The sequence below is a fragment of the Octopus sinensis genome, linkage group LG5 (genome assembly GCF_006345805.1).
Source record: "Octopus sinensis linkage group LG5, ASM634580v1, whole genome shotgun sequence".
Classification (NCBI taxonomy): domain Eukaryota; kingdom Metazoa; phylum Mollusca; class Cephalopoda; order Octopoda; family Octopodidae; genus Octopus; species Octopus sinensis.
In genome coordinates this window covers 65221751-65243684 of record NC_043001.1, presented here as the reverse complement: position 1 = coordinate 65243684, position 21934 = coordinate 65221751, and the positions used below count along the sequence as shown (strand labels likewise).

The 21934-nt window shown below is 35.5% G+C and overlaps 1 protein-coding gene across 1 annotated transcript in view; it reads left to right on the top strand.

Annotated features, from left to right (window-relative positions):
• Positions 1 to 1555: 1555 nt before the first annotated feature.
• LOC115212171 overlaps positions 1556 to 21934 on the top strand; it is an 81857-nt gene continuing 61478 nt past the window's right edge. Inside the window, exon 1 of the mRNA XM_029781010.2 lies at positions 1556 to 1720. Coding sequence (XP_029636870.1) covers positions 1636 to 1720 — 85 coding nt within the window. The 5' untranslated portion in view covers positions 1556 to 1635. The remainder of the gene's footprint in view (positions 1721 to 21934) is intronic.

The window sequence follows — 21934 nt, the reverse complement described above, 5'->3', positions numbered from 1 at the left end:
CTTGCCTCTGTAGTATTTTCTTTCGCTGTCTTCTTGCAGCTCGACCGTATGTGGCCTTTCTCGCCACATTTATAGCATCTCGGTTTTCTTCCCTCGACTATTACCATCAAGGTGGTATCTCCAATGGTGAGGGAGCTTGGCAATTTTTCCAAGTCCGAGGGGTTCGCTTGGATCACAAGCTCTAAGTCCTGTCCATACCAGGTTGTGGGGCGATATCTTTTAGACTGAAGAATGGCAATTTCTTCCTCTTTGCCTAAGAGAATCGCTGCTGTTATAAAATCCACCTCGATTTCGGGCGGAATGTCCGTAACCGTTATTCTACTAGTTCTCATTCCTAAATAAAATGGTAAAAGAACTACCTCTTCCGACTTCAACGTTCTTGTTGAATGTTCCCTAGCTATTTCTTCGCTAGGGAAACGCACCTCTACCGTGCCGAAGCGACTACCCCTTGTTATAAATGTAGTTTGTTGCCATATCGGCCTCAAACATTTTTCAATGGCTTCTCTCTGTACGAAGTCAATTTTCTTATTTTTGACATTATACGTCTTGTATATGACAGTTTTTCTCTCCGTCGCGTAAATCAATTCACTGGGAGGGAACAACTTCACATTATCACCTTCTTTTTTTAGTAGTCCTTGGTATTTCTTTAATTCTTCCTTGTTGATGACTATATTTTCACAGGGGCGAGTTGCTGCACTCGCAAAATTTATTTTTGCCTTTTCTTGTCGTTTACTAACTTCGCCAGACATATTGTCGTCTGCTTTTGTGACGCTCGCGTGAGACGTCTCTTTACTTCTACCTTCCTCCTCCCGCATTTTCGCCTTCATGCCTTCAAACAAATTTTCAACGTTTTCCTCCGACTCGGAGGAGACTGGTTGCAAATTCATGTCTTTTCGTCACTTCCCCCTTGAAACAAGGGGGAAAGAACAGCAAAGCTCTGCTGCAACAGCAGAAAAGAAGTGGCCTCGACGACCAAAACAGCAAATTTTCACAATTTTCAGCACAAAAACAATCTTTCACTGCGGAGCAAAGAATAACACGACCGATCAGAGAGATAAAGTGAGAGAGAGAGAGAGAGAGAGAGAGAGAGAGGAGAGAGAGAGAGAGAGAGAGAGAGAGAGAGAGAGAGAGAGAGAGTAGGTGTCAGGTCCTGTCAGAGTTTCAGTGCCCGATACCTGTCGTTCCGCTTCAATTAACTGCTAAGCGGATTTCTTCAAAGTTTAATCTACTTTTCAGCTAAAACACACGCAAAAAAAAAATAATAAAAGTAAGTTTCTAATCGAAGATGCAGTTGGAAATAAATAGATAGATATTAAGAATTAATAGACACGCATAATATATGTACTAATAAATATATTTTGATATATTGACATGTATGTTTTACATTCGTGTACTCCTAGTATCATAAGAAAAAAATTTTCTTTTGACATTAGACGAATCCGATAACAATAATTTTACTGACCTTGCGTGCCTGAAATAAAACCGTGAGTGTATTTGCGCACTTTCTCACGCACCCACTTCCATACACATATATTGCACAATTATGTAGTACAAAGGTATATAAGTAGTAAAGTAAAAAACATTGATAAGAACGTTACCGTCATTTCCTTATTTCTTAAACATTTTCCATACGAAATGGATATATTCACTTGTGTTTTCTGTACCTCTTGTCTATTACTCGGGTGTACCCCGTTAACTGCGGCATATTTCAACGAAATAGGTGAGATTCCGTTCTTTATCATTTTAAAAGTGACAAAACTAAAGTGATTTTACTTCTGTTTATTGTCCAACTCACACATTGGCAATTATAAATTAGTTTATGTTGTATAAGAGGAGTGTGCGTACGGCCTAGATGAGATCCCATTTTAGTTCTTCCACTCATATTTTTGCTTATGTAATCCTTTCCCCAATTCCTTAAGTCAATCGGGATGACGAACCCCTTGATCTCCTTTGCAGATATCGGATCTAGTCAGTCTTATTCACAAAATGAACCCCCTTTAATTTTGCTCAGATTGCTTTCAATTTTGGTGTATCGATGCAACTCTGAATTTTGATTACGAATCTGATTATTTGGAATTAAAGTTGGGAAATTTGGGTAATTTTAGATTGGTCTAGAGGGAATATTCAAACCAGGAAGTCACAACTGATTAATTATATTTTACTAGAAGTAAACAAGTCGTTGCTGGACAACCACTAATTTAGGGACAACATTTAAAACTAACTACCCTGCTAGACCTAGTACTAAAAGGTCACCACCACCACCACCTCCACTACTACTAAAGAGCTATTCTCTGTTTCATTTGAGTTTACATTTTGATACAAGTTCGCTTATTTACGTTCGGTAAAAAAAAAGAGAAAATATTCTTTAAAAGCCTATTGTATTGTTTTAAATAATTCATTTAGATAAATGTGATTTAATTCCAGATATTTCCTCTAATTGATAATTTTTATTTATATTAAACGACACTTTTACAGTACATAGACTGGGTGTCCCAGTATCGAATTTGATATAGATGAACTTTTGTTTTGATGATGACAGTTCAAAGTTGGCAGAAATTGAGTTTTTAATACAACTTGGGAAATATATCGCCCCTTTGTGGAGATATCATGATTGTGTAAACACGTTTAATGGGCAGTGACAGAAACTGTGATGATCATGCCCCTCTACAAACATTATAAGTGCAAAATTGGGTGAAACAGTTACAATTGGGGACTGAAACTGAACAGCCTTGAACTAATGAAGGAGTTTCTAGATGGTCGCTCAACATGCTAGTAATACAAGTTAAATCTCCGTCAGATCATAGCCTTACTATCTTCAAAGTAGTAGATATATCAAGTCCGAAATAATGACTGAGCTGTCGTGCTTGGAGTATCATGTTGTGGTGACCCTATACAAGAAAAGGTATGCTCAACATTAAATGACGGATCCAGAGTATAGGGTCGCTGGACCTGCTGGAAATTACAGTTGAATCCACCCTCGGGGTGAATGATACATTTTAGTCATAGATAAACTAAAAGATGACATGGTCACGACAGGTGTGTCGAGGCTACGAACCAGCTTCGAGTCTCGGTGAAATTGCCAAAGAAAATCTTCAGTTACAACCACTTCCCTATTGAAAGAAACACAGACAGACTGTAACCTTTCAAACATTATATAGAGGCGTAAGAGAGCGTGATTAAGTAGATTTCGAATCCCAGTTGTATTTCATTTCGATCTGTAAAGACACCAGCATCACTTGTAAGTTAAAGGAACAGCTGTTAAGCATCATGTCACTTAGGATCAAAGACGCTCCAGCCATGCTCATCTTAAGGACTACACTGTCGAATGTATCCTTAAAAAGGAGCGGGGCTGAGTGCGATTTGATAAAGATTTCAGGTCTTTGTTCGCTGCTAATTCCAGCAGATTCGTTCATAGGTAAGAGGTAATTATACGTGTGTGTGTGTGTGTGTGTATATACATATATATATATATATATACGTGTATATATATATATATATATATATATATATATATATAATTATTATTTGAGGGAATAAAATCCAGAACTTACAAGCAAAAACTTCAATTTAGAAATACTTATTCAAATTTCACACAATATAATATATATATATATATAAAAATTTGAAAAAAAACACCTTTTATCAATTCAAAATGAATTACACCATCTAGAAAATTACATATAATAGAAATATTAAAATTAAAATAACAATAAAATGTCAATGATTAAGTAAATTGCTAAAAAATAATAATAACGTTATTCTACCAATTATATACGTTTTTATTATTATTTTTTGCAATCTACTTAATCATTGACATTTTATTGTTATTTTAATATTTCTATTATATGTAATTTTCTAGATGGTGTAATTTAATTGTTCATTTTGAATTGATAAAAGGTGGGTTTTTTCTAATTTTATATATGTATATATATATATATTATATATATATATATAATATATATATATATATATATATACATAGTATATTACATATGTGTTTGTATGTATGTTTGTGTGTATATATGTCACTGAATAACAAAAGAACAGGTGTTACATTATCTTTTTCATTAGCTTACAGCTGTTTCTGCCATAAAAAGCATTACGTTCAGAGCCGAGTGCTTGTGCAACATCATATAACTTCCTCGGACTCATACATACATACATACATACATAGACACACACACGCACGCACACACACATACGCACACACACACATACACAAACGTACATATATAAATGTGTGGGTGTGTGTGTTTCGTTTTTGTGTCTAGTTTGCAATATTCTTTATTTGAATTCGTGCGTTGAAACAAATTTTGTTGGAAGAGTCATCATGCCAATATAATTACCACACTGGTTCAATTCCATTCATTTATTAAATATCCGATTTTTTTTTCTTTTGCCAAAGCTCTGTTGTTGTTTTTCTTGCAACCTTTTCAGTGACTGTTATAAAGGGCACATTTGTTTGTCTATTTGAGATTTTGTTGCATGTATGTATGTGTGTGCGCGTGTGCCTATGTATGTATGTACGTACGTGTGTATGTGTATGTATGTACGTACACTTGTCTGTCTGTTTGTATGCATGTATGTATAAACGTGGCATCTCCAGTCCGACCCGTCCACTTCACACATCTTCCCTAACCGACCCCTCCCCTCCTTCAAACGAGCCCAAAACCTAGGAGACCTCTTGGTCCACAGCTTCTTCCCCAACCCTACCTCCCAACCTGGCTCGTTCCCCTGCTCCCGCCCAAGCTGTCGCACTTGCCCTTACCTCTCCAACACCACTCTCCTCACCGGCACCCATCATCGACCCTATCGTATCATCGACTCCTTCACCTGCACCTCAAGCAATATCATCTATTGCACCTCCTGCTCTCTCTGCCATTCCCTGTACATCGGACAAACGGGACGCCGCTTGGCTGACCGGTTCGTGGAACACCTCGGAGTCATCCGCCTCGGCAATGACACTCCAGTCTCACGCCATTTCCGCTCAACCGGTCACTCCTTGCAACACCTGTCTGTGTTCGGATTGTCCTTGCACAGAAGCCATCCGAACTCCCGCTTGCGCCGTGAACAGGGATTAATCTTCTCTCTTCGCTCTTTTACGCCATTTGGGCTCAACTCTCCCCCCCTTTCATCTAACCTCCTCTCCGACTCCTACTTCTCTTCACTCCTACATCGTTTTGTATATGTAGATTTATTTATGTATTTTTATGCATATATATGTACATGTATGTGTAGGTTTTCAATTATTGTTCTTTGATGGATCATCGTGTATATATGTGTATGTGATGGTATGTATATGTGTGTGTATGTATGTATGCATGTGTATGTATATGTATGTATATATGGATATGTGTGTATGTATGTACATGTATGTATATATATATATATATATATATATATATATATATATATATATATATATGCATTTAGTCTAGCTTGTACTTATGTAGATATGGGTTTTTATATATTTAAATTAGGATATATAATTACATGTGTGGTTATCTGTACATACAAATATGTACAGTTGTATATATTTACCCTTGCATGTGTGTGTATATGTATGTATATAGATATACATATGGATATATGTATATGCATGTGTATGTGAATATGTGCGTGCATATATATATATGTGTGTGTGTGTGGCTGTGTATCTGTATGAGTGGGGTAATATGTAAATATGTATCTGAATATGTATATTTGTATGTAAATGTATGTATATAAGGACTCTTGGAGAATATATATATATGTGTGTGTGTGTGGTGTGTGTGTGTGTGTGTGTGTATGTATGTATGTATGTATATATTTATAATAATATGTGGAAGAATATATTATAATATATGTAGGTAATAGTTTATGCATGTGGATGTATGGGTATATTTATATATGCATGTGTATGTGTGTGTATGTGTAAATTTGTGTTATGTGTGGTTATGTATAGATATGTGTGTTTGTCGAATAGTGGTACATATAGAGAATTGAATGTGTCTTTACTAGTATGCTTGTGGATATGGATAAATTTTCGTTTTGTTTACTTATTTAATAAAAATGTTAGGTATATATTTATTTAACTCATATATAGCTTATTTGTTTAATTGTAGACCTAAACCTATTTACAGAGTTAATTTTGTAAGTATTTGTATATGTTGATGTAGGAATGTATATGTATGTATATGTGTGTTTGGGTATATGTGTGTGTATGTATGTATGTGAAACGAACTTAGTGAGTGATGTGAATATCTTCGTGCACTTTTGGGGTGCACAAAGCAATCACTCTCACTAGCCGTTGCTTTAATAATCCAGAATTCCACTAGTCAGAAACAACAAGACGCAGACGTAAAATATACATATAACTACTTTATTCTCTTTCTTGGTAAACAATAACAATAAGTGTGTTATCTGATGTCCCTGGTTCTGGGCGCGCAAGGCTGAAAGTTAATAGATTGTAATATTTACAATATTCAGCCCAAAAACAGAAACGGATTCAAGATGGCGTCGAACAATGGAGACGATGTTGGTCTGCAACAATTTGGTTAAAGCCCCTTTTGGTAAGGACTGCTAGAAGCTAGTTCGAACGGAGAGAAAATATGCCTGACCGCCGCCTTCAATCGCTGGGTCCCAAGTCGCCGCTTGCTGCTGCTAGTGGTCAAACGTTCTACGGCCCCTTGCCTCGCTAACTGCTACGTAGGCAAGCGGGTCGTGCTTCCGGTGGTTCGCGCATGCGCGAGAGGGCCCTTCCTCTCACTGCCTTGGTAAAGGCACCAACACACGCGAAATACAAATGGACGGTGCGCGAGCGCGCGCCGTTGTAGGATCACTACAGGCTCCCCTCCAGTGCGTACGCACGAAAGGAAACTTATTGTAGTGACTGCAAAACTCAAGGTGGACACCAGATAACCAAATAGCACACAATAATATAATGGCAAAATTTATAACATACACAAGAAACTTACTAAAGGAAAAAGAGAAAAAATACTCAATGAGCAAAAATCAAGAGTGCATGCATGAAAGTGTATACGTCACAAAGTATAGAGCCTTCCGCTGTAGGAAGCGGAGGGAATGCAAAACTCACAGTTAATGAACCTAGGCGAAATTAAATCCAACTTCTCTAAAGGTGGTTGATCCTGCAAAATAGCAGTTAAATCAATTGCTGCAGGAGAGGAAATGGAATTGACAGAAGCTCGCTAGTAACACAAAAGGCAAAAGTGCAAACATGCTGGTGTGATGCGCGACACAGATAATTTTCTGTTAATTACGTGACCAACAGTGGTCTAACAGGGAAAAATAATTACGCCTAAACATGGCGCAGCGCATGTGAACATCCGACATCCTATGAGTCGGGAAAAGAATTAGGCTAACGCACGTGTTGCAAAAACAAGGCAAGTACACGTGCGAAGCAAAAAACGCATGAAATACAATGGTGCTTGCCAGACCGAAAAACAGCAAATGAATATGCCAGTGGTTAAGCGATTATATGCTTCGTTCGTATAGGAACAAAGGTATGACATGCTGGCGCGTTATAATGGACAAACAACCCTCTCTATGTATACGTGACCGACCTAGGGTCTATAGAAATGAGGGGTGTCCACAAAAGGCAAATTCAGCATGGAAAAAAAAAACAAGCGAGAAAAGCATGTGTGACGTATGTATGTGAGAGAGAACATTTATGTGTCTGTACGTGTGTGCGACAGAAATACATACAAGGTGAATGCGAGCAAAATACAAAAAATACAGCGCATAAAAAAAAATGTCTCTCGGGCTATTCCAGACAAGAATTAATTTACCAGTCTGTAATAGCCTGATGTACAATAGCATTTCGTTCTGTAACAGAAATGTTGAAATCACAAATGCAGATGCCGATTGAACACATATCGTGTAGCGGTTGTGGCTTCAATGCTGTGACAGGTTAACTGGAACAGAAGAATCTCGTAGATAGACGGTGCTGTTTATCCTTGGTGTGCATATGCACAAAACAGCGTGCACGCTAAAGTTCCGCGAGTTGCTATGTACATGTTGTGGAGGTCAACGGTGGTGAAAGGCGACGTTGGTGGTGGAAGGCGACTGTAGTGGACTTGGGACAACATCGTTCTTAGTGATGATGGCGACGAAGATAGCGACGACGTGAAGTAGAAAAACGACGATGATGATGACGAAGGTGGAGAAAAGGCATCGAATAGATGATGGCGTCCGTCATCATGGCTGTAGAATAAGAAAGAGGCTCCTTCTACAACTGTTTGTGGTGGCCAAAAACAGAAACGGATTCAAGATGGCGTCGAACAATGGAGACGATGTTGGTCTGCAACAATTTGGTTAAAGCCCCTTTTGGTAAGGACTGCTAGAAGCTAGTTCGAACGGAGAGAAAATATGCCTGACCGCCGCCTTCAATCGCTGGGTCCCAAGTCGCCGCTTGCTGCTGCTAGTGGTCAAACGTTCTACGGCCCCTTGCCTCGCTAACTGCTACGTAGGCAAGCGGGTCGTGCTTCCAGTGGTTCGCGCATGCGCGAGAGGGCCCTTCCTCTCACTGCCTTGGTAAAGGCACCAACACGCGCGAAATACAAATGGACGGTGCGCGAGCGCGCGCCGTTGTAGGATCACTACATATGTATGTTTGTATGTGTATATGTGTATGTGGATTGTAGGTAGGACTGTGTATGTGTGTAATGTGACGTTTTGTGAAAGTATGTGGATACATGTGGGTGCATGTATGTTTGTGTATACATGCATTTCGATTGTATAAAATATGGTCGGAGTTATATATGGTTTATTTTTGTAAATATATATTCGTGTCTTCACTTACAACCGTGTAGATTGTTGTAGGAACCCTTTGTTTGTGTTTAATATCTGAGTTAATTTAAAGATATACGTTGTTAATACGAAAGACTAATACGATTTATTTATTTAATAATCAGACCTTCTATTATCAAGCGGATAAGTTCAAATGAATTACCCAATTAGAAATACCTTATGATTTAAAATAACCGCTCCCTAACCCCTGATAATTTTGAAACTCTGTTTTGAAACTCTTTTGAAACATAAAGCATAAATATTGTAGCTTAACTTCAACTTTGACGAAAAGAAAAACTATTCATTTGGATATAACAATTGAATTTGTTTGTATTACGAGGATGTATATACTGATAACCATATTCTAACTGTATGTTTTATATGTTTACATGCATGTATATTTGTAAATATATATATATATATATATATATATATATATATGTGTATGAATAATCTTGTATCGTAATTTTTTGATATGTTAGAATCTATTATAATATGTATGGTCTAGTGAAGATTACTATAAATATAATAATATTGTTATTATTGATAAACATAATAATAATAATAATGTTAATAATAATAATAATAATAATAATAATAACAATAATATAATATTGATAATTGATTATTATTTATCTGTTCATAAGCATAGACGTGTTTATATGTTCCAATGTATGTATGATATATATATATATATATATATATATATATATAATGTATGTATATGACATGGTATATCTACTTGAACCTATTGTTTAATTGTGTTTATTCATGTATTTTACACATGCAAATAGTATATACACTTTGCTTATGTAGTATATGCGTGTATATGTATATATATATATATATATATATATATATATATATAAGCGAGAAGAAGCAACAAGAATGGATGGTTTTTAGTACGATCGTTTCATACAAGGACAGGTTTTATTAAAAGTTGCAAAGATTACAGCATATAAACGAGTCCCGTACTCATCAGCTAAAATACATGTAAGTTCTCTAGACATCCTAGTGTTTGAGGCTATACTCATGAAGTAATGTAGATAATTAAACAGATTTCTAAAGTTCATTAAAGTTCTTTAAAGATGATGTACAGTCTTATCACAGAATTTTAAAAAAGTTTTGATAGCATCACAGAGAAGGTGACCTAATCCATATGAATTTCCATAGATATGATGAGGGATTATATACTCACAGAAGACAAATTTATCCATTGTTAATTACAACGAGGTGGGTCTCAATTCCTGCTTATTAGCATTACAGAGAGGGTGAATTAATCCTTTGTATATATGCACAGATTCCAATGGTGTAGATGTAAATTTCCAGAGAAATGGAGATGAATTTCATATTCACAGGCGATAAATTTTACAATGGTTGAACACAATGAGGTAGGTATCAATCCTTGTTATATGATTAGGGTTTGCCATATTAATCACATTACTGCTATTCACAAGAGGCTGTAGCTATTTAACTCTTAAAGGCTGAAGGCTTACTAGATCGGCCAAGAATAGAGAAGGGAATAGAAGAAAAGAGAGAAAGTAATGGAGGAGGGAGCAAAAAGGGGGGGGAAAGGGGGACTAAAAGAGAAGAGAAAAGGAAACAGAGAATAAGAAGAAGAAAAGAAAAAGAAAAAAGAGAAGAGAAAGAAATAGGGAAAGAAGGGAAAAAAAGAAAAAGAAGAGGGTTCTAGTTATACAGAAGAGCTAGTAGACTGTAAGTCTGGTTTTAATCAACAGGCATCTAGGAACTAGAGGGGAATATTATTCTTTGACCAGTAAACCGTTAATTTATTGCTGTTGAAATCAGCTATGAGTTTAAAGAGAATCTAAAGAGATAACACAGTCAGGGGTTAAGGGGTCAGATGCTAAAATCACCAGAAAATACATTAGGAAAATCTAAGTATAATCTTATCAAAAAGTCATTAAAATTTACTAATTTAATTTATTTCATTTTATTGTCTTAAGGAGTTGTCGTTATTATTCATACATTGACTGACTACAGGTCAAATCTTATAAGATCATTTACAAGGTGTTAGGGGATTGTCTATCATAATGAAGATAATCATATTACCACCGAGGGAATAGCCTTATTTATTTAATTATGAAATAGAATTATGGGGCTACAGTAACTAATTATAATTTATTAGAGTTATGCTATTTAAATTAGATTAAGTTAGGAATTAAAATTAAATATTACAATTAAGATTTAAAATTAAGAATTTAAAAATTGTGAGTTTGAAATTAAATAAAGCCTCAATTAAGTAGCGAATAAGTACTATTCATTTCCCTGTTCTCAAAAAACTGATGCAGATAAGGAAAAAGATAAAGATAACTGTAATGTGAGAACTCTTAGTTATCTACTTAAAGCAGTGCTATACTAGTAGAAATCAAGTTATATCTATCTATCTAGTTATGAATATTCCAATCATTTAAAATATTTTAAAGTCTTCAATTTAGCGTGGACACAAACTTGACCTAGTTCGATATGGTTATTCAATAAGTTTCTATGCTTACTATGCCTTAGAATTTCGTACGTCTCCATGGAGCATAGTTGACAACCAACCCTACTATTTTTATACGGAATTGCTCTCCTAACTATTTCCCAATTAAGGGTATAATTTTTGTTATTATTTTTGAGTTCCCAGATTTTGTTTGAAAGTGTGGTGGTACCAGCTTTATGACGTAATTTAAAAGTCGAGATGTGATTTCTAACTCTGGCTAAAAAATTAATTGTACAGCCAATGTAAAAATATTTGTTATTCTCCGTGGATATGGTACATTTATAGATTACATTATTTTCCCTACATAGACCAGGTGCCGGGCATTTTGATTTTATTCTACATACATACAGGAGGAACAACTTCAGGCCTTGGATTATTCCTGGGTAGATGTTTAAGGTTCCTATTATTTTGATTATCATTTCTATAGTTGGTGCTGATATCTAAAGTATTGTTATTATTATTGATCCTTCCGTTTCATCATTTAGGTGTAAAGTCCTACCAAGATTTCTTATATTATTCGTAATGTTATTATTATTGTTAGTCTTTTTATCCAACTGTATATTATTGTTATAGATATCACTGATATTTTCATTCTCCTTATTTTCTCCATTAGCCTTATTTCTATTATTTCTATTATTAACAATATTACTTCTATTAATATCGGCATTGTTATTATTACTATTAATGTTAATGTTATTAGTCATTCTGTGGTTACTAATTTCACCTATGTTTTGATAGTTCCTATTGCTGTTTTATTGTTGGTAGTATTATTGTTATTGCTATTGGTATTCATTCTGATATTATTATTTTTATTTCTATCTTTCCTGGCTAGTTTAATGTTGTTATTATTAATTTTAGCTATTAAAGTGGACATATTTGGGAGGGTTGAATAAGAAATCCTAACTGTTTTCCTAGAAATAATTCTATGATATCTATGAGAGATAGGGGAATTTTTTTCCAGAATCACTTTGAATTTGTTCTGTATATCCGATTGTATCGCACAGTTGAAAGGAATATTCAGCCATAATATATCTTTTTATAAAATTTAGGGTTCGTAGAATTACTACTATTCATCTCACCGGAGTTATTGTATTTATTACCATTATTTTTATTTTATTTGTGTGCATCTTAGGTTTATCTACTTCAATCTTATCCGAGTTACCTATGTTCTGGTCAATGCTTCTATTTGAATTGTTGGGCCTGTACTCTAGATTAGCGTTTACCGTTAATTTAATTCTACTTTTATTTCGGGCTTGGTCTTTTTTGCTGCTTACGTGATTACTGATAACTTCATTATTAGGAATACTTGAGTTCTCCTTATCAACGAATGTAATCTTTTGGTTGTATCCAGCCTTAGTTACGCCGCATTATAATGCTCAGAATGGGAGTTAAATATATCCTTATTGGATGATAATTTTGAAATTCTTAATGAATATTTCTTACTAAAGATTCTATTATATTTGGGGGATGATTTGATAATTTATTTACGTAATTCGTGACTTCGCCTTCCTTTCTAAATGGGTAATGTAGCTTGGAGTTAAGGTCTAGGGTAATATCTAGGAAATTAGCTATTTTAGTGCCCGGTTCATACGTTATACTGAGGTTGAAATCCTTAAAGAACTTATTAATTTTCTTTCTAATCCTTTCTATAACAGATTTATTATTACTAGGGATAACAACAGAGCATCATCCCTATATAGACCCCCCTGTATTTCTGGGATATCCTTGCTTATGCATTTTAATAGATATGCGCCTACTAGGTTGGTTACCTCAGCCGAATCACTGGAACCCATTGGTATATCAAAAAAATTTGGTGTATCTGTCTCTAGTCCATAATTATCTTCAAATTCAATAAATGTCTTCCTAGCTAGTAGCACAATATTGATTTCTTCTCTAGTTATGAGGGAGCGATTCATGGCAAATATTAGTGATTGTTGAGTAAGATAGGGGAAATGCTAGAGTAAACTATTAATATCGAACTGAATAAAAGACAGACTACTAGTATTAGTTAGAGAGTTAAACCATTTTAGAACTTCGTCGGTACTTAGCCATAGGTTTAAGGGGAGAAGAGGGGTTATTTGGGGTAGAACAGTATCCAGGATAGATTTACTAAGTCGGCCAATGTCTGACTTAGTTGGACAGATCAGCCTTACTGAAGGGTTATCCAAGAAGTCCTTTTTGTGGTCTTTAAGGTTGATCCTGGGCTCACAGGGTTTAAGTGGCTCCGTTCTATCTGTTAAATTTAGTTTCTCCATGATCTCTTTCCTTTCCATGTTTACTTTTTTCATCTACACCATTGGAATCTGTGCATATATACAAAGGATTAATTCACCCTCTCTGTAATGCTAATTAAGCGGAATGAGACCCACCTCGTTGTAATTAACAAGGATAAATTTGTTTCTGTGAGATATAATCTCATCATTACTATGGAAATTATATGGATTAGGTCACCTTCTCTGTGATGCTATCAAAAGTTTTTAAAAATTCTGGATAAGACTGTACATCATCTTTAAAGAACTTTGTTTAATGAAACTAAAATCTGTTTTATTATCTCCATCACTTCATGAGTTAGCCTCAAACACTAGGATGTCTAGAGAACTTAAATGTATTTTAGCTGATTCTACGGGAATCGTTTATATGCTGTAATCTTTGCAACTTTTAATAAAACCTGTCCTTTATGAAACGATCGTACTAAAAACCTATCCATTCTATTGTTGCTTCTTTCTCGCTTAAATCACCCCACATTACTGTATTGTTAAATCAGTAAAGTTTTTTTGGGCATCTAAGTTAGGTACCATATTCAAGATAAATTTTTTTAAATTAAATGAATCTTTATTGCTCTTTGAATATATTCCCATACAGTTGTATGTTTTTCAACTTAATTTGCAACAAGAATGGAAAAAGTAATAACATTGATTCTCCCCTAAAGACATCCCTTGCATAGTATAGATGAATATAATTGGCTCTCATTCATAGGATTAACGATTTCATTAGAAGAATCAGGTGGAAAACGTACCATTTTTGATGTAAACAGAAGAAGAAACCTCAGGAAATGAATACGAAAAAAGAATTTTAGAAGAATTTTTAAAAGTAGAAAAAGCCCACCTCAGAGACCCATTCCTGGAGAACTTTGAGAAAGACTTGCTGAATCTTATAGATGATATTAGCTTCAATGAACACGTAAGATATAACCCTCACTTAGACACCTTAGGAACTTTATTCATTCAACCGGTGCAAACATGGAATCCTAGACCAGCAGAATAAAACGGGTAATATGTATAGAGTGATTACGATATTATAGCAAATTAATAGGAAAGAACTAAACTCCTTATAAAATTACAACTAAGAACAATTTGAAAAAAGTAAACATGGAAATGAAAGAGATGGAGCATGAGAAATAAATTAACAGATAGAACGGAGCCACTTAAACCCTGTGAGCCCAGGATCAACCTTAAAGACCACAAAAAGGACTTCTTGGATAACCCTTCAGTAAGGCTGATCTGTCCAACTAAGTCAGACATTGGCCGACTTAGTAAATCTATCCTGGATACTGTTCTACCCCAAATAACCCCTCTTTCCCCTTAACCTATGGCTAAGTACCGACGAAGTTCTAAAATGGTTTAACTCTCTAACTAATACTAGTAGTCTGTCTTTTATTCAGTTCGATATTAATAGTTATTACTCTAGCATTCCCCTATCTTACTCAACAAATCACTAATATTTGCCATGAATCGCTCCCTCATAACTAGAGAAGAAATCAATATTGTGCTACTAGCTAGGAAGACATTTATTGAATTTGAAGATAAATTATGGACTAGAGCAGATACACCAAATTTTTTTGATATACCAATGGGTTCCAGTGATTCGGCTGAGGTAACCAACCTAGTAGGCGCATATCTATTAAAATGCATAAGCAAGGATATCCCAGAAATACAGGGGGGTCTATATAGGGATGATGCTCTGTTTGTTATCCCTAGTAATAATAAATCTGTTATAGAAAGGATTAGAAAGAAAATTAATAAGTTCTTTAAGGATTTCAACCTCAGTATAACGTATGAACCGGGCACTAAAATAGCTAATTTCCTAGATATTACCCTAGACCTTAACTCCAAGCTACATTACCCATTTAGAAAGGAAGGCGAAGTCACGAATTACGTAAATAAATTATCAAATCATCCCCCAAATATAATAGAATCTTTAGTAAGAAATATTCATTAAGAATTTCAAAATTATCATCCAATAAGGATATATTTAACTCCCATTCTGAGCATTATAATGCGGCGTTAACTAAGGCTGGATACAACCAAAAGATTACATTCGTTGATAAGGAGAACTCAAGTATTCCTAATAATGAAGTTATCAGTAATCACGTAAGCAGCAAAAAAGACCAAGCCCGAAATAAAAGTAGAATTAAATTAACGGTAAACGCTAATCTAGAGTACAGGCCCAACAATTCAAATAGAAGCATTGACCAGAACATAGGTAACTCGGATAAGATTGAAGTAGATAAACCTAAGATGCACACAAATAAAAATAAAAATAATGGTAATAAATACAATAACTCCGGTGAGATGAATAGTAGTAATTCTACGAACCCTAAATTTTATAAAAAAGATATATTATGGCTGAATATTCCTTTCAACTGTGCGATACAATCGGATATACAGAACAAATTCAAAGTGATTCTGGAAAAAAATTCCCTATCTCTCATAGATATCATAGAATTATTTCTAGGAAAACAGTTAGGATTTCTTATTCAACCCTCCCAAATATGTCCACTTTAATAGCTAAAATTAATAATAACAACATTAAACTAGCCAGGAAAGATAGAAATAAAAATAATAATATCAGAATGAATACCAATAGCAATAACAATAATACTACCAACAATAAAAACAGCAATAGGAACTATCAAAACATAGGTGAAATTAGTAACCACAGAATGACTAATAACATTAACATTAATAGTAATAATAACAATGCCGATATTAATAGAAGTAATATTGTTAATAATAGAAATAATAGAAATAAGGCTAATGGAGAAAATAAGGAGAATGAAAATATCAGTGATATCTATAACAATAATATACAGTTGGATAAAAAGACTAACAATAATAATAACATTACGAATAATATAAGAAATCTTGGTAGGACTTTACACCTAAATGATGAAACGGAAGGATCAATAAATAATAACAATACTTTAGATATCAGCACCAACTATAGAAATGATAATCAAAATAATAGGAACCTTAAACATCTACCCAGGAATAATCCAAGGCCTGAAGTTGTTCCTCCTGTATGTAAGTGTAGAATAAAATCAAAATGCCCGGCACCTGGTCTATGTAGGGAAAATAATGTAATCTATAAATGTACCATATCCACGGAGAATAACAAATATTTTTACATTGGCTGTACAATTAATTTTTAGCCAGAGTTAGAAATCACATCTCGACTTTTAAATTACGTCATAAAGCTGGTACCACCACACTTTCAAACAAAATCTGGGAACTCAAAAATAATAACAAAAATTATACCCTTAATTGGGAAATAGTTAGGAGAGCAATTCCGTATAAAAATAGTAGGGTTGGTTGTCAACTATGCTCCATGGAGACGTACGAAATTCTAAGGCATAGTAAGCATAGAAACTTATTGAATAACCATATCGAACTAGGTCAAGTTTGTGTCCACGCTAAATTGAAGACTTTAAAATATTAAATGATTGGAATATTCATAACTAGATAGATAGATATAACTTGATTTCTACTAGTATAGCACTGCTTTAAGTAGATAACTAAGAGTTCTCACATTACAGTTATCTTTATCTTTTTCCTTATATCTGCATCAGTTTTTTGAGAACAGGGAATGAATAGTACTTATTCGCTACTTAATTGAGGCTTTATTTAATTTCAAACTCACAATTTTTAAATTCTTAATTTTAAATCTTAATTGTAATATTTAATTTTAATTCCTAACTTAATCTAATTTAAATAGCATAACTCTAATAAATTATAATTAGTTACTGTAGCCCCATAATTCTATTTCATAATTAAATAAATAAGGCTATTCCCTCGGTGGTAATATGATTATCTTCATTATGATAGACAATCCCCTAACACCTTGTAAATGATCTTATAAGATTTGACCTGTAGTCAGTCAATGTATGAATAATAACGACAACTCCTTAAGACAATAAAATGAATAAATTAAATTAGTAAATTTTTAATGACTTTTTGATAAGATTATACTTAGATTTTCCTAATGTATTTTCTGGTGATTTTAGCATCTGACCCCTTAACCCCTGACTGTGTTATCTCTTTAGATTCTCTTTAAACTCATAGCTGATTTCAACAGCAATAAATTAACGGTTTACTGGTCAAAGAATAATATTCCCCTCTAGTTCCTAGATGCCTGTTGATTAAAACCAGACTTACAGTCTACTAGCTCTTCTGTATAACTAGAACCCTCTTCTTTTTCTTTTTTTCCCTTCTTTCCCTATTTCTTTCTCTTTTCTCTTTTTTCTTTTTCTTCTTCTTATTCTCTGTTTCCTTTTCTCTTCTCTTTTAGTCCCCCTTTCCCCCCCCTTTTTGCTCCCTCCTCCATTACTTTCTCTCTTTTCTTCTATTCCCTTCTCTATTCTTGGCCGATCTAGTAAGCCCTTCAGCCTTTAAGAGTTAAATAGCTACAGCCTCTTGTGAATAGCAGTAATGTGATTAATATGGCAAACACCTAATCATATAACAAGGATTGATACCTACCTCATTGTGTTCAACCATTGTAAAATTTATCGCCTGTGAATATGAAATTCATCTCCATTTCTCTGGAAATTTACATCTACACCATTGGAATCTGTGCATATATACAAAGGATTAATTCACCCTCTCTGTAATGCTAATAAGCAGGAATTGAGACCCACCTCGTTGTAATTAACAATGGATAAATTTGTCTTCTGTGAGTATATAATCCCTCATCATATCTATGGAAATTCATATGGATTAGGTCACCTTCTCTGTGATGCTATCAAAACTTTTTTAAAATTCTGTGATAAGACTGTACATCATCTTTAAAGAACTTTAATGAACTTTAGAAATCTGTTTAATTATCTACATTACTTCATGAGTATAGCCTCAAACACTAGGATGTCTAGAGAACTTACATGTATTTTAGCTGATGAGTACGGGACTCGTTTATATGCTGTAATCTTTGCAACTTTTAATAAAACCTGTCCTTGTATGAAACGATCGTACTAAAAACCTATCCATTCTTGTTGCTTCTTTCTCGCTTATAATCACCCCACATTACTGTATTGTTAAATCAGTATAGTTTTTTTTTTGGTGCATCTAAGTTAGGTACCATATTCAAGTAAATTTTTTTAAATTAACTTGAATCTTTATTGCTCTTTGTATATATATATATATATATATATATATTACGGAGATGTACTCGCATAGCAAGTAATTTGATCTGAGATCGTGTGCTGAAACGAAAACAATTGCAGCGTGGAAGGTGTTTATAAGCCATTTAAGAAACACACAAAAGCCGTTCGATTCACTCCAACATTTAAGTTTAATTTGTCAAAATATTTTCGTCGCTAAAATCCGCGACCTGTTCACTGACAAAGTCCGTGCTGCATCTAAGAAAGTAACAGTTAGTTCGTCATATATATGTACGTATGTATGTGTGTATGTATGCATACATGTGTGTATGTATGTACGTATGCATGTACGCATATACGCCTGTGTGTGCATGTATGTATGTATGTATGTATGTATGTATGTATATATGTACGTGTGTGTATAAGCACGCACATACACTCTATAAAACAAAGTTATAAACCTGTAGCGATGGATGGATGTAGAGTGACCACTCATCACAACGCTATCAAATTTCAACTCCCTACGGCCGAGGCTAGAAAGTGAATTTATGACGCTTGCTCACAAGAACTATACCCTAAAATCTATTATCAGATTTTTATCTCTATATCACAGAACTAATGTTTTACTATTGTTCGTATGTATGTATGTGCGTATGTATGTATGTATGTATATATGTATGTATGTATGTATGTATGTATGTATGTATGTATGTGTGTATGTATATACGTACGCATGTGCGTATGTATGTATACGCGCTCGTATGCATGTGCCCATGTATGTGTGTGCGTACATGTACGTGCGTATGTACGTGTGTATGCCCATACGTAGGTATGTATGTATGTTTGTATTCATGTGCTACGTATGTATGTGAGTGTCTAGGAGAATGGGTAGATGTGTCCGTGAGAGTGTGTACATGTGTATGTGTATGTGAACGTATGTCCGTGTACTGGCAAGTGTCCGTCCAAGTTGTGTACATGACTGTTACTTTGCTGAAGGCTGTATACATATTTACATATATGTTAGTATAGACGCACACACATATATATATGTGTGTGTGGGTGTGTGTTTGTTCCTCTCATCATCGTCTAACCGTGAATGGCTACAACGCCTAGGTGCAACTGTTCGTATCAAACAACGTCTGCTCATACCGTTGTATATAACTGCACATACGCATTGCAACCTGTATGTAAGGACTACAGGTGAAAGGGAGAGAGAGAGAGGGGTGGTTATAGAATAGTCCTTCTGAATGGGTTCTGGATGTTATTCCATTCGGACTTTCGGTTGAGAGTAGGTTTGTATTCTTGTATACAAACAGCTTATGTGACCTGTCTCAACATTGCATCGGTGGGATGTGTTGATAGGATGTTCAACTTAAGCTCCCCTAAGGATCCCTTGTGGCAGTCTACAGCATGTTGGTAGAAGATGGAGTTTGGCTTCCTTTCAATGTAGTTGTCCAGGTGTTCTTTGAACCTATCATTGATGCTTCTAGAGGTCTCACCTATGTATGACTCCGGGTTAGCCGCGCAAGCTCCCTCCTGGCACTTAATCTGGTATACAGTGCCCTTGGTTTTACAATTTACGTGTGGATTTGTCGAAAAGATCGTCAATGCTCACATGGGGATGTGGAGTATAATTCTCCAGTCGGAGAAGCGCACAGCTAACAACTTCTTAATCACCAACTACGAAATCCCACCCCTATATGGCCTTCGCAAAGATCACAAGAGCCACACGGACCATATACTTGGGCCACCCACCCGATCCGTTTGTGGTGCCAACAATGCAAACAACCACAAAATATCATGCTTTCTCTCACAATTCCTACGACCGTTAATAGAACTATCTGCGGATGTATGTGACAGTACTGAGGACCTCCTTAGCAGGATCCGCGAATGCAACAACACGTGTGACCTCAAGAACCACATCGTGGGTAGCATGGATGTGGTATCACTATACCCCTCCATCGATATAGACTTTGCTGTCGATAAATGTATAGAAATAGTTAGTGAGAGTGGTATATTTAAGAATGTGGATGTATATGAACTAGGGCTCTTCCTGGCCCTGACGTGTACCAATGAATACCTGTCGCGCAATAACCTTCTATATGCTTGTCCCACCCGTAACAAACGCGGTAGACCACCTACCATTACCTCGGCTTACAGGAAGACTCACTGTGAGCGTTGGCAGGGATGGACAAAGCCGGACTACCCACCCTCAAGTGCACACGATATTAGAACCACCATCGCACATGCTATCGGTGTCAGCCTGAGATTTACGCTAAAAACACATATTTTTAAATTTGACAACAAACTGTATAAGCAAACGAAAGGCGGTGCTATTGGAGTGGGGATCGCCGGTGACGTTGCTAACCTCTTCATGGTATGGTGGGACAAGCGTTTTAAACAGTGCCTAGCAAACCGTAACATCCACTTGGCTATGTACTCTCGTTACGTCGACGACATTAACCTTGTTGTGAAATGTAATACAGACACAGTAATGGGCCCTCTACCAAGTGAAGAACAGGTGATGACATCTATACAACACATAGCTGACTCTATCCACAGCAGTATAAAACTTACCATAGACTACCCCTCTAAACACCCCAGTAAACGATTACCCGTCCTAGATACTGAGCTATGGATGGAAGCCGCTATGGTTAATGGTACCATTAAACCATGTATACTCCACTCACACTATCAGAAACCGATGGCTAATCCACTAGTAATCCGTAGTGACTCAGCTATGTCGGATACTGCCAAACTCAACATCCTAGTGGCAGACTTAGTTAGAGTAATGAGGAATGTATCACCACTATGCCAACCACAAGAACGACAACAACACATCCAGCACTACATATTCCGAATGCAACGCTCCGGATACACACAAGACGATAGAGTCAGGGTGTACAAAGGAGCGAAAGCTAGATTCGAACGCATTCTAGGGAACGACGAAAACGGTATATGCCCCCTGTACCGCAACAAGTTCTGGAATAGGTTAGAGAGGGACACCAACAAAAAGATGAGAAACATTACTTGGTACGATAACAGGAGATTTCACGGAGTGATGTTCGTTGACGCCACACCTAAGAACGAGCTAAGTAAGGCATTCAAGAAAGTCCTGCGCACTACGGGCCTAAAAGTTAAAGTTGTAGAAAAGACAGGTAGGACTATCAAATCGGCATTATGCAGATCATATCCATTTGATAGAATCACCTGTCAGAGTAATTGTGCAGTGTGTTCGACAAATCCACACGTAAATTGTAAAACCAAGG